At 31.8% G+C, this 14,639-nt stretch overlaps 1 protein-coding gene across 1 annotated transcript in view; it reads left to right on the top strand.

Annotated features, from left to right (window-relative positions):
- The window catches only part of FIG4 (polyphosphoinositide phosphatase FIG4), a 147,008-nt gene that overhangs the window by 111,081 nt on the left and 21,288 nt on the right, over window positions 1-14,639 (top strand). Inside the window, 3 exon segments of the mRNA XM_067099669.1 lie at window positions 4,973-5,087; window positions 5,216-5,301; window positions 13,676-13,846. Coding sequence (XP_066955770.1) covers window positions 4,973-5,087; window positions 5,216-5,301; window positions 13,676-13,846 — 372 coding nt within the window.

The raw sequence follows: 14,639 nt of genomic DNA, 5'->3' as shown, positions 1-14,639 counted from the left end.
ATATGCATAAAAAAAATTATGTCATATCATTGTCATAATATGCATAAAAAAACCAATCATCTGCCATTTGCATTGAGAATGTGTATGTTCTCAGAATCAGCTGATTGAGGCTACTAGTGAAAGAATTAGGAGAATAATTTTTTAGTTGCTAAAAGAAATGAATGTATTACTTGAATTTTTTTTTGTGCAGAAATGTAAAGTGGGTATACAAAGGTAAACTAACATACTTTGTACTAGCATACTTCACATCAAAGTAAAATCCCTCAAAATCACAAATCAGCTGTTTCCTAATTCATTTGTGTATGTCATACCTGATGGTGTTTATGTTAGTTCTTTGGTAAGTGGTTGTTAATCATAAGAGATGGTTATGAAAATGAAATTCATTTAGTAAGTAAAGACCACTTAATTTATACTTTCATTCATTTAACAAGAAGATGGGATTACTGAGGAAAAGATTAACCTAATGATATTGGGGCTAATAAAAAGGCAACTTGCATGACGCATGAGACATGTATACGATGAAATCATGTTTAGGGAATGAAATTTTAAGAGACACATGATATGAGAGATCGAATAATACACGAGTATACTGTATATGGTATATTTCATTTATACTCATTTTGCCCCATCACGGAAACTGTTTGTGTAAATCACCGTGTTTACATCTGTAGTACATTTAGCATTTCACAGTGATGACTTACATTTAACATTTCTCAGTGATGACTGTCCAAAGCAAATTCATTTTAAGAATACTACAGAAAAGTAGTTGATCATTTTCTTTTTATTGGAATTACTGATTTTTCATTTCACTTCACAATATCATGGAAGCTTTACTTGTATGCACGTGTGTGTGTGTGTTTCCATCTACAAGTGTCATTCATCAATGTTGACGTTACTGTCTCTACATAGTGAATGCGTTCGTGTGTGTTTGTGTTTCTTAACACAGTTTTGCGTTTGCCATTTTTCTTTTTTGCTTTGCTTGATTTACTGTAGTACAGTATTTAATTACAAGTTTAGTCGACTGTAAGTATGGTCTCACACATCGTAACATTACTCAAGAGAATGTTTTATCATTTGATATTTCATCTCAGTTGTGGAACTCCATAACAGCAAATGTACCAATTGAAAAAAATGCAATTGCAACTTCCTCCGCCGTCTTACTCTTTGAAGAAAGGAAAAAACTCCACAAACCTCATTAATACGTCTATATTACCAGTAAATTCCTATAAGCAAGCCCCGATTCATAAGAAATTCGTAAACAAACCCATAAGCACCGTTAAAAAAAACCTACTAGGGATAAAAAAGACCTCCAATACAAGAATTAAACACCCAACGTCATTTCACAAAATACCCCACCACAAACTGTGTTATATCCTCTTTATTCTCACTACTCCTCAACTTATATTTAATATTTCTCACCAACAAATTACCCTCTAACTCCAGACCTGAATAAGGCAAATTATAACCCTTTCTCACTAACTGTCCTAAGAAATGCCTTTGCGTCTGCTAAAACCTCACCTTCATACTACATCTTCTCCAATAAACTAATATCCCAAAGCACACTCTCACCAGCTACAATATACACATGATCACCCTACGTATCAGCAAAATATCTATATATATATAAAATATATATATATACACACACATGCACACACACACACAAGGAGTCTCTGGTTATCGGCGATCCGGTTTTACAGCGCTTGTCTAACGACAAAAATCGGCAATTTTCAGCACCGATAATCGCCAATTTCTGCTTACCGGCACCGATAATTGGGTATTGGTGCTGATACATACCTAACAAGAGGCGCCAGTAACCGAAGATCTGCGCTGTTCAGCACTGATAAGCCCCAAAAACCCACTGAAAATCACCAATTTTTGGTTATTGGTGATCTTAGTTATCATCACACTTTCAGAACGGAACCCCGCTGATAACTGGGGACTGCCTGTATATATGTGTATATATATATATATATATATATATATATATATATATATATATATATATATATATATATATATATATATATATATATATATATATATATATATATATATATATATATATATATATTATACAGTATATAAATATATATATATATATATATATATATATATATATATATATATATATATATATATATATATATATATATATATATATATATATATATATATATATATATATATATATATATATATATATAAACATTAAGCTTCAAATGTCCTTTAATATCCAGTTTGCTTTACCTCGGAAATAATATGTTACCCAAAGGGGAATTATGTTTTCCTAAATGTTATTACTACTGTAATTACACTACCATTAAAATTTTGAAAGGATACTGAAAGATAATGTTGCTGTGAGCGCTACCATAATTCGACGTTTACATTTTGTCCGCTGGCCTTGCATAGATAAAAGTTGATTTCATTGATATGGAATTATTCCTCGAATAAGCTATTTATTATGAAGATATGCCAATAATATATAAGGTAAAAGTGGTTTTATTACATTTACATTTCATCGCCAACCACAAACAGCAATACAGTAATGTACGATAATTATTGTTTGAATGACTGCATTTACCATTAGAATGATAATGAATTTTTAATTAAAAATGAATATATTGTTATCCTAAATGTTATTACAGTAATACCATAATTACACTACCAATAAAATTTTTGAAAGGTTACCGAAAGATAAAGGTTGCTGTGAACACAACCAAATAACTGGATGTTTATGTTTTGTCAGCTGGCCTCTCATAGATAAAAGCTGATTTCATTGATTTCTTGAATAGGCTATTTATTATGAAGTTATGCCAATAATATATAAGGTGAAAATGGTTTTATTACCTTTATTATCAGTTTATTTCATAATGTGAATCTCCTTGTATGCTGTGGTTATCTCGCACCTAGGCTGAGGCTAGCCTACCGATAAACATCAGTTAGGACATGAAAAAAATAAAGTTCACTTTAACGGACAATCGGGCTTTTAACAGATGACCTTCCCCCCTATTAGTCTGTTAAAGCGATGATTCACTATATGTATGTGTGTGTGTATGTATGCATGTATGTATATGTATGTATGTATGTATGTATAAATAATATTGCCAAGGCCAGTTAAAACATTCTTTATTTCACGAGCTTTCGAGGTATATAACCTCATCATCAGGCTGAAAAATTGACAAAGGTAAAAATCACTGAAATTACAATAAAATTAATAAATTGTCATAATAAAACCTTAAGTAAAAAGCTAACAAAACATAAAAAGAGTAGCAAGTACAAACCAAAAATGAATCATGAAAATATGAAAGTAAAAAACTCAAACATGAAAAAAAGTTAAAATGCAAACAAACTACCACACACAAAGTAAAATGTCTAATGGTGTTTTGCTACCTACTAAGAATTACACAATTGCTAGTTGAATACCAGACAAGTTGTTCAGTTCTGGTTTCATCCTCTCAATAACCAGTGACTCTCTAAAATTAGAAGATCCAGTCTATTTGAACAAAAAGACAGTACTGTACTTTAAAATCCAGGTCAGTGAATGTTATGGTCTTGTGCCAAACTGTGTTCCTTTATGGTTGAAAAAGGTGGTTTTGAAAGAGGAAACCTTGTTCTAACAGAAAGACCTGTGTGTTCCAAAATTCTGTAACTGAGGCAGATAACTCTGGAGGAAAACCATGTCTTGATGAACAAATTTAAAATCACAACAAACAATGTGAGCTTTATTTATTATAGTACATATTCAGTTTATACAACTTTGGTGAAAACTGAGGTAAGTTAATCCCAAGCCAGTAAAAGTACTTTTCTTGTAAACTTGTAAACAGAGGTTGCAAATTTGCTGTTATTTCTTCATATGTGAACATCTAAAAATGACAACTTATTATCCTGTTCTGTTTCACAAGTAAAAGAAATGTTAGGGTGACGAGAACTGAAATATTCATAAAACAAATACATGTGACATAGTTCCTTAAACACAAGTACAGTGTTGTCCACGTACCTATGATAATACAAAGGTTTGAAAGCACTAGGGCAATCAGACATACACATCTTTTCACAATAACCCATGAAACAATCTGCACATACAGGTCCAAGTTAATTTTCCATATCAACTCCATCTATTTGATTATATAATTTACCATCAAGAGTAAAACTGCCATCAGCAGTAGCCAATTGTAACCATTTTTGTAAGTCGGTTTTATTAAGCCCTAATGTTGATACTACATGTTTTCACATATATTATTAAGAATAATGTCAGTTGTATCTTTTAATGGGATATTCAAGAAAAGAGAGGTTACATGAAAACTAGCCATTACAACATCTTGGTTAAAATCGAAAGAGCATAATCCTTTGATAGATTTGGAGGAATTTGAGATATTAAACTAAGAGTTAATGAGTTTAAAACTGGAACTAAAAGCTTCTCTTCCAGAGATAGAGGGAGAGAGAGGTTGGGGGAGGCTCAGTAAGTGGTATTGTTTTGACCCTTATGCTAAAACAAACATGAAGGTGTTTGGGGTCTTTTTTTATATTTTATGAGTTTTGTGTATTTTACATATATTGCAAACTTAAGCTGGTAGAACTGCTGCAATCAGCTATGTTTTTAGTATGCTCTACTGCATAGTACTGTATTGTACATATTTTTAGAACCAAATATTTTTGTAGACGTATCTCTAAAATATATGATTTTGCTGATATATCTTTTAAATAATTTACTTATTTAGTTAAATATGTAAATTTATTTTAAAGTAAATGATCATTGTAAAATACCTATCAGGATAGGCTATTAATTACTGTTACTTAATTTATTTCATTACCCAGATGGGCAAACCACCAGCTGTCTGTTGAGGTATAAAGATCATTCTGTTTTTGTTTGGTATATTTTTATGAGAAGACCAGAAAGTATAAGCATTTATTAGTTTTTCCTATAGACTCATCTTTTTACCCATGTAATGAAAACTCCTCTTATTTACAGCCAAAGTACCAGTCAGTGGTGGGACTCAGACCTTATGGAAACTTTACCTGTTCCTGTTGAAGAAGCTAGGAAGAATGTTGCACTTCTAATACCTGTTTCAAAGCATGAACCTAAGGTAATAAGATATTTTTTGGAGTGATTATGTACAGCTCTGATGAATATGCATTCAATATGAGAACACTTGAAGCACCTTATGTTCATATGTCAGTGTCATTTTACTGAATGATTCTTGATCTTTTTCAGGTTGACCTGTATCAAGATCATTATCGACCAACAGAATTCTGTGTATTGTCTGAGCTCTTCAGTTACCATATGAGTCATTCAGTTAGGTACATATATTTACTCCTAAAATGAATTTATGCATGTTTGTTTTGAAGTACATACATAAGTACATACATGATTCATTCAGTATGGATAAATTAAGCACGTTGAATTATATATATCATAATAGTTTTGAATAATGTGCAATCATAGAATACTAACCTTTTGTTTTACTTATGATATGCTGCTCAGTATATTTAGAAAATAACTGAGAACTAAGTCACTTGCAAGAGAAAAAGAATTTTTTGGGTCTTCTTTTGTAGAGCATAATTCTGATTTAATGGAAAGTAAAAAATGTTTCAAGCCTTCCTGTGTGGAGAATAATTCTGACTTAATAGAAAGTCCTTTACTCACATAACCACATATGAGATTGCTGTATCTTTGCTCTTATAGTGCGGGTGTGACATTGCTTTATCTTTGCTCTTATAGTGCAGGTGTGTGTCAAATTGGCATTTTCCTTACCCTTCCTATATTCGTTTGCATCTTTCTTGAATAGAATATGTAAATGTATTGGCAATCATTTAGTCATACTGCTGAATTAAAATAAGTAACCAGAGGATATATGGAGTTCTTGCACTGAATTTCAAGGTTACTGCTTCTTTCATTCAGCATCTGTGCTCTTATGAGTTTTGTGTAATATTTAGCAAAGAATTTACAGATATTTATTTTTATTTCTACCCGATAAATAAATCCCAACAACCCAGATAACATTTCGATCCAACATAAAGTCACGGATTATCAGCCATTTTCTTTACTCTGGATACCCATTAGGGTTTGGCAATAAAGAACAGGAAACAACACATGAACCTATATATGTATGTATTATCTCTAGTGGTTCTAAGGTGACCTACCTAATTATGTCGGGTCTGGCTGTGGGGTTATTGCACCTATACTGGCAATATCTCAGCATGACCATCACTCTTATGGCAATAGTTTAAACAGTTTAGAGTTCCAGATAACTAGATTTTTTGCAAGCAATGCACAAAGCAGCAAATAAAGTTCATATGGTTGAGATCATGGATACTATACTACCTCTAATGACAGCCCTGCACACTTAGAGACTTCTTCAAAAGAAAAATTGGAGAAAACCAACAACATACTCACCTTCCAGATGTCATGCAACTTCAGAAAGGAGAGAGGGTCTGACTTTTTGATTAGGATGCTAAAATAATTCTCAGCCTGTATAGAGAGATTGGTTTGTTTGGGCTAGGGTGTAGGGAGGCCAACCATCTGGGATGTTTGTTGTGACATCTAGGTAAACTTTGAGTGCTTGAACCAGGCATAATGTTTTATCCAAAATACTGAGTTCCTTTATCACAATAGGGGATTTTCTCTTTAAAGGGTCTTCATTCTTGGCCAGGAATACTGGGCCAGGAGGCAGTTTGCTAATCTGAACTCCTGATGCCAAGGCAATCAAAAAGACTGGCTTTGGAGCATGTGAATTGTATTTGTCTCGTCGATATTAAAAATTTGCTGAGGGATATAACCCTCCTTTTCAGTTATTTCCTTGAGTATCTTGGGACATTTTTTGGCTGCTGCTAACGGATGCCTTAGTGCATTTTTTTGAAACGATGAAACCATCCATGACTTGCAGCAAATAATTCATCTGCAGAGGTTTCACCAGCCTTAGCCTTTAAGTCATTGAAAAGGCTTTTAGCTTTTTCTTAAATCAGCATGAGTCTAAGCAGTTCAGACCTTTGTCTCTGGCATTCCATGCAGATACCCAAAAGTTTTTCCATTTATTATGCCACCCTCCCCCTTCTCTACTTATAATTGTTGACTGCATTGGCACAGCACTTTCCACGTGTTCCATGATTCTATCTTTATTCTTAAAAATTGTGCCAATAGTCAAGCGGTTCATATTATATCTCTCTCTCTCTCTCTCTCTCTCTCTCTCTCTCTCTCTCTCTCTCTCTCTCTCTCTCTCTCTCTCTCTCTCTCTCTCTCTCTCTCTCTCTCTTTTCTCCTTAACACCCCTCTACTCTCTCTCCCTTCTCCCTAACACCCCTCTACTCTACTCTCTCACTTCCTGTCCCTCTCAATCTCTCTCTGTCACCCTCTTCCCAACCCCCACCTCTTTTGGTGCCATTGATGCCTTACCCCCACTGTATTCTTTTCCAGATAGTAGTCATATGTATACTGAAATTAGGTATGATAAATTCATAAAGTTACTAAATTGATGGGCATTACCAGCCCCTTTTACAGGCAGAACCAGCCCCGTATCAGGGAAGCTCTTCCCCCCCTTAGGTGCCCTTTGGTGCTAGTGATGTCTTACCCCCATAGTATTCTTTTCCAGATAGTAAGTCATATGTATACCAAGTTTGGTTGAAATTGCTCAATGCGTTTCAGAGTAATTAATAAGCACATACACACATACATACATCCATTTTTATTTATTTAGAAATATATATATATATATATATATATATATATATATATATATATATATATATATATATATATATATATATATATATATATATAAATATATATATATATATATATATATATATATATATATATATATATATATATAAATATATATATATATATATATATATATATATATATATATATATATATATATATATATATATATATATAATATATATTTATATTATATAATGAATTTTATCACACCACCTTGATCCATATACAAGCATTAAGCTACAAATGTCCTTTAACATCTGATTTGCTCTACCTTGGAAATAATATATTTTCATATGTGTTACCTGAAGGGGAATTTTTTAGTTGATGATAAGTTCGTCATCTCGTGGGCTTGAACCAGGGAAGAACAAGAACTCAGGACTACAGTGGCACCTTAAACCTTGAGACAACAAACTTATTGTCAACTAAAAAATTCCCTTTCAGGTAACATATATGCAAATATATTATTTATGAGGTAGGGCAAAATGGATATTACAGGGCAATTGTAGCTTAATGCTTGTATATGAATCATGGTGTTGTGATAAAATTCATTCATTATTATATATATATATATATATATATATATATATATATATATATATATATATATATATGTGTGTGTGTGTGTGTGTATGTATATGTATGTATATATGTATATATGTACTGTATATGTATTCAAGATATATATATATATATATATATATATATATATATATATATATATATATATATATATATATATATATATATATATATATATATATTGTCATGAAGTGATGAGGTACCTGGTTATTACACAAATATTAAAACCAAAATTTGCCTCACTTCAGCCAGATACCTGAAACATAACAATAATATTACAACTGAACACTCTAAAGGTAACAGTGATCCCTTAAAACTTGCTTAAAACTTGAAAAATCAATGCAAGTTTATCAAGTTATGGGTGAGGTAATAACTGTTAATAAACAAATAAACTAGGGGAAAAAGGGCATCACTCCATCAAACACTATAATTGTTTCCCTGGTTCTAATTCACTTCGATAAAATCAAAGGAGAATGTTACAGATATATCACTTACCTTGTACACTTACACAAATATCTCTAATTACTGTTGGTCAGATGTGCTTTTAAAACTTTAAACAAACAAATTTATTTTTAAGTTCAAAAGTTATAATTAGAGTTCATAATCTCAAAAAGATTTACTATTACTTGATAGCAATGTAAGATTTAATTAATTTTTAAGCAAGTTTAATTCACAAAACTTTAATTTATCAAGAAATTAAGCTAACAGAGCAAAATTCAAACTATTAAGATTTATTCCAAATTTGAAAAAGAAATCTCAAGAAATGGAAATCAGCACAAGTATTCAGTGTTAAAGTATCAACACATAATTTTGGGTAACACTGTGAAATTATCAACACATGATCACATAAGAATAATATGAAAACAAGGACATATTAAAAATTAATATGCAGCAGAAAGTATACCAACAGCAGTTTCACTAAGACAAAATCTGTTTAAAGATTATATGTATCTCTCAAAAAGGTTGCATCCACTTTTTAAAAGATCATATTCACCTCTTACCAAATTCACAAATTAACTTTTTACCAAAATAACCTCAAATTTTTACCATGGTGAAAAACAAGCAAATAACACATTACCTTACTCTTCTCTACAATCCATTACACAACTCCTTATTCCTCAGTAAATACACTTTACAATGCAAGTATTTTTAACCATTCACAAAACTTACAGGTTTTGTGGGAGAGTGACCATAGCTTTACACCCTTCTATATAAGGATGGGTTGAGAGAGAGAGAGAGAGAGAGATTACCATTACCACCTTATCCTACCAGCTCCATATTCTAACTAACTACTTTTGGTTCACTAATGCCTGCTATGACTCCAAACCTGGGTTGCCAGTTAGTCATTTAAAGAAAGAGGGTACACTGACAGAATCTGAGAATAAACTGAGTACCTCTCTCTATACTGGAATAAACAGAATACAAAATTTCTTCTTCTATAGAATAAACAGTCTATTCTTGGATTTATTCTTTGACTCAGATAAACAGTCTATTCTTGGATTTATTCTTTGACTCAGAAAGCAATGTATGTTTTGCCCCTTATCTGAATGATTGGCAGCCAACTTCCTGCCTCTACAATTGTTTAAACAAAGACAGGTCTCTGAACAAGTCTCGGCTATCAACCTGTCATCCCTTATCAAAGATAACATGAGTGCCCTCTCACATACCCATTTCTTGTGCGGTTAGGCACACAGCTGTGCAAATATGACCACAGGATGATCTTATCTGATCTGGTCACAAAAATAGCTCTCTTTACAGAATCTGAAACTCCATCTCCCACAAAACATAATATATTACAGACACAAAAGGATACATAACATATATAAGCATTGCACAACAATACACACAGTACAAAATCACCTCATTACACTTTGCAGTACATGAGATATCTGAAAGAAAAATCATATAAAAATAAAAACAACCTATCAAAAAATACCGAACACATTACTTTTACAGAATATTCACATATAATAATATGTATATAATATGTGTATATATGTATATATAAATGTATATACAGGCGGTCCCCGGTTTCTGACATGGGTTCTGTTCTTGCTTGGCGTCGTAACCGAAAATCGTCGTAAGCCGGAACATCGTCGAAAATCGTCAAAAATCATAAGAAAACCTTACTTTTAATGCTCTGGGTGCATTGAAAACGATGTAAACTGCATTATTATTGAGTTTTACATCAAAAAAAACCTTCAAATTATGATTATTCTGCCATTTTGGGGCCATATTTCTTCCGTCGGATCGTGGAAAGCGTCATAACCCCGGAACATGCGTCGTAAGCCAGAAATAATTTCTGATGAATATATTTGAAAAGCGTCAGAATCCTCGAATTTCTGAACGGAACCGTCAGAAACAGGGGACTTTCTGTACATATATATATATATAATATATATATATATATATATATATATATATATATATATATATATATATATATATATATATATATATATATATATATATATATATATATATATATATATATATATATATATGTATGTATATATATGTATATATGTAATTGTAATAGCCACAATGCCCTCTTAACTTCTCAAATTCTTTGCGGTTTTTTTTGGATACACTTGTCACTACAAATCCGTAAGATCCAAGTGCTTCACACCCCCTATCAATGGAAAACATAAGTAAAGGAAATACTGCTTCACACACAAGCCTATTAACAATTCTATACCAAGCAATACTGTGAATAACACCCTTGTCATCAAATACAGTAATATGGTCATATTTATTCAAGACCAAAGTAAGCAGTCATATGGTATGTAAGAGTAAAAACACCACTTCCAAATACTCGAGAATTCCTGTTGAAAGAAACATATCATTATATTAAAACCTGAAATGGTGTTAATGAATGTACATATTCAAAACAGAAAAATGCACAAATGGGAAAATTCATTATGTAGACATCGATTGGTTTCACTACTTCTCAACCGACAGGTTTTCCCTCTAAAGTCTGGAAAATATTTAAATGTCGCTGGGCAATCTCATTTACTTTTTTCTATGGCCATGAATAATGTATTTTGTCTATGGCCATGAATAATGTATTTTTTCTGTGGCCATAAGTAATGTATCTTCATAGTGGCAGTTTCTTCAAGCACTACACCAGGCTAAAAACACATATCAGCCACTCCAGATCGAGGCAGTCTCCCCCGTGAGAGTCACTGTTCCTCTCATAATATCTCATGGGAGATCAAACACACACACGCACATACCCCACCGGAACCTGGGCACTTCTGGCACATCAGTTCAACATTCTATCATGCCGTTTCCATGTGCTCGGACCATGATCAAATAACTCCGCTGTCACAACTGAGCGAATTCCAATGTCAGCATAAATGCACCAGCAGCGAAGCACCATTGACAGGTCATCACATCGTTCTCCACTGTTGTCCCAAGAGAACCAATATATATATGTGTATATATATGTGATATATAGTGTGTATACATACTGTATATATTATATTGTATATATACAGGGTGCGGCATAAGTAACGCCCTTTGTTTAAGTGGAACAAAATTAAAGCCTTTTTGATTACCCTTTATTTTTTAGAACATGAATGTATTGCCACAGGTTAATAGATTAATATAATATATTAACAAAATTAATATAATGCTTATTCAGTTTAATAATGTTCAATACAAATGATATTTTGGCTTTGCACCCTTGGGATGTTAAATTCAGCTGATAACAATCTTGCGGTTTCAGCACCATTTTTATTGTTTTGATAGTTCAATTGAATTGCTTTTACTCCCTGTTCCTTTGTTAATCTCATGGTTGTATAAAATATCTGAAGAAATGAAGATTTAGCAAATTAATTAAAGAAAATAATAAAGAAAAAATATACATTATAAGATATAAAACTAAAAAGGGCGTTACTTATGCCGCATTATTAAACCGAATAATACCTCTATTAACCTGTGGCAATGCATTCATGTTCGAAAAAATAAAGGATAATCAAAAAGGCTATAATTTTGTTCCACTTAAACAAAGGGCATTACTTATGCTGCACTATATATATATATATATATATATATATATATATATATATATATATATATATATATATATATATATATATATATATATATATATATATATATATATATATATATATATATATATATATATATATATATATATATATATATATATAGTATATATATTTATATATATATATATATCAGTATATATATTTATATGTGTGTATATATATATTATATGTATTATATATATTTTATATATATTATATATATATATATATATATATATATATATATATATATATATATATATATATATATATATATATATATATATATGTATATATATATAACATATACAGGCAGTCCTCGGTTATCCGGGGGTTCTGTTCTGAGAAGTGATGATAACCGAAAATTGCCGCTAACCGAAAATCAGCGATTTTCACACTTTTTCAGCAAATTTCGGTGCTTATCGACGACAAAATGCCGATTTTCAGTTATCGGCACTTCTGTTAGGCATGTATCGGCGCCAATACCCAATTATCGGCGCTGATAAGCAGAAATTGGTGATTTTCAGCACCAAAAATTGCCGATTTTCATCGCTAGACAAGCGCCATAAAACCAGGTCGCCGTTAACCGGGGACTGCCTGTATATATTTCATATATATATATATATATATATATATATATATATATATATATATAATATATATATATATATATATATACATACATATACTAAACAGCACTGTTTTCCTATAATTAACTACCATTTGTACTTGGGGACAGACATAAAACATATTTAGGTTTACAGATCCACACGCTTCAGAAGTGTGACCCATTCTAAAACTTTTTAAAAGCCAGAGAAACCAGAAATACCTGTACGTATTTAAAGCTTACTGGTGGTGCCCATAAACAACTTTTTCATTCTAATGTGGTAGGTTGCTGAAGAGCTCAGACATCACATCCCACTTAAAGCACTGTGTACTTCGTACATATTGAGAATTTAAAATTAAAGTGTACTTGTTTCATAAACTCAAGGGCGTGATCTACTTAGACCACTCTCTTTCCAACCCCTATGGTTGCTTCCACTTCAGTTCAAGTGCTGAGTCATGAATGATATTCATGATTTAATGAATAAACAAGATTATTGTAATGACTGGCATATAAGTTCAAGTCTTTCTCCGTGAAGAGGAAGACTTGACCTTATATGCAATACTGTATAGCTTAAGTAAAGTAAAATGTTTGTTGCTAGAGTATAAAACTGATTGAAGTTTAGAGCAATTGTAACTTTTGAAATAAAAATTTATTGAAGTTTTTAATATTGCATTGTAAATACATTATTTATGATTTATATGTAAATTTTAGGGACTACATGCCAAACTTTACAACAGATGAAAGTCCATTTAGCGTTCGTCGCCGTCCTGGAAAACGGCAAGAAGAATTGTCCCGAACCGTGAACTCAGGATCCCCATCTCCCAAAAATCCAAACATGACTGGTCAGGCTTCAACATCATCTACTACATCCAGTGGCACAAGGTGGGTTGCACAGTTCATATAGAAAGTTAGTAAAGTTGATTTTCTTTGCAAAAGACAACTTACACTTCAGAAAAAGTTATTTATCCAGTAGAATGTTTTTGACTGGTGGTTTTGTACAATCATACAAAACCACCAGTCAAAAACATTTTAATGGATAAATATACTTTATTAGCAAAATAAACATTTTGCTGATACAGTATAATCTTGTGATGCAACCTGTGAACTTGACAAGAGTAGTGCAAAATGAATTGTGGGCAAATAAATAGCATAGAACACTACTGTAATATTTGTAGATAAAAAACACGTGGATTTAGGAAATATTTTTTCTAAAGTTCATACAATGACAACCAAAAGAAGATAACGCAGGAAGGTGATTGCAGAATGATAGAAACAAATGGGCTAGTGTCTCTGCCTGAAAAAGTAAATTCTTTCAATACATACAGTGAGTAAGAAAGTATTAAAACTCTACTGAGATAAAAATTAAATTAAAACATGTTAGACCTTAGTACGTATGTTATAAAAGTAACTTGCAGGTGTGTGAATACAGTACAGTATAGGAAAACAAACTTTTCGAAGAGTACAGTGATACACCACCATAAGTTAACACAAAGATTGAAGATATTTTCAGTATTACAGAAAATCCCTAACTTATAAGAGATCCTCTCTGTTGACCCTTACTGTCCAGTTATACGCAAGTTGGATTTGCAACTTGTATTGTAATACATATAACACAAACAACAGTCTGGCATTGAGGAGGACCTCAACAGGGACCCAGTCCTTCTCCTGAAATTCC

The sequence above is a fragment of the Macrobrachium rosenbergii genome, chromosome 55 (assembly GCF_040412425.1).
Source record: "Macrobrachium rosenbergii isolate ZJJX-2024 chromosome 55, ASM4041242v1, whole genome shotgun sequence".
NCBI classification, from domain to species: Eukaryota; Metazoa; Arthropoda; class Malacostraca; order Decapoda; family Palaemonidae; genus Macrobrachium; species Macrobrachium rosenbergii.
The sequence above is the reverse complement of the archived record's forward strand: the minus strand, read 5'-3'. Positions and strand labels throughout refer to the sequence as shown.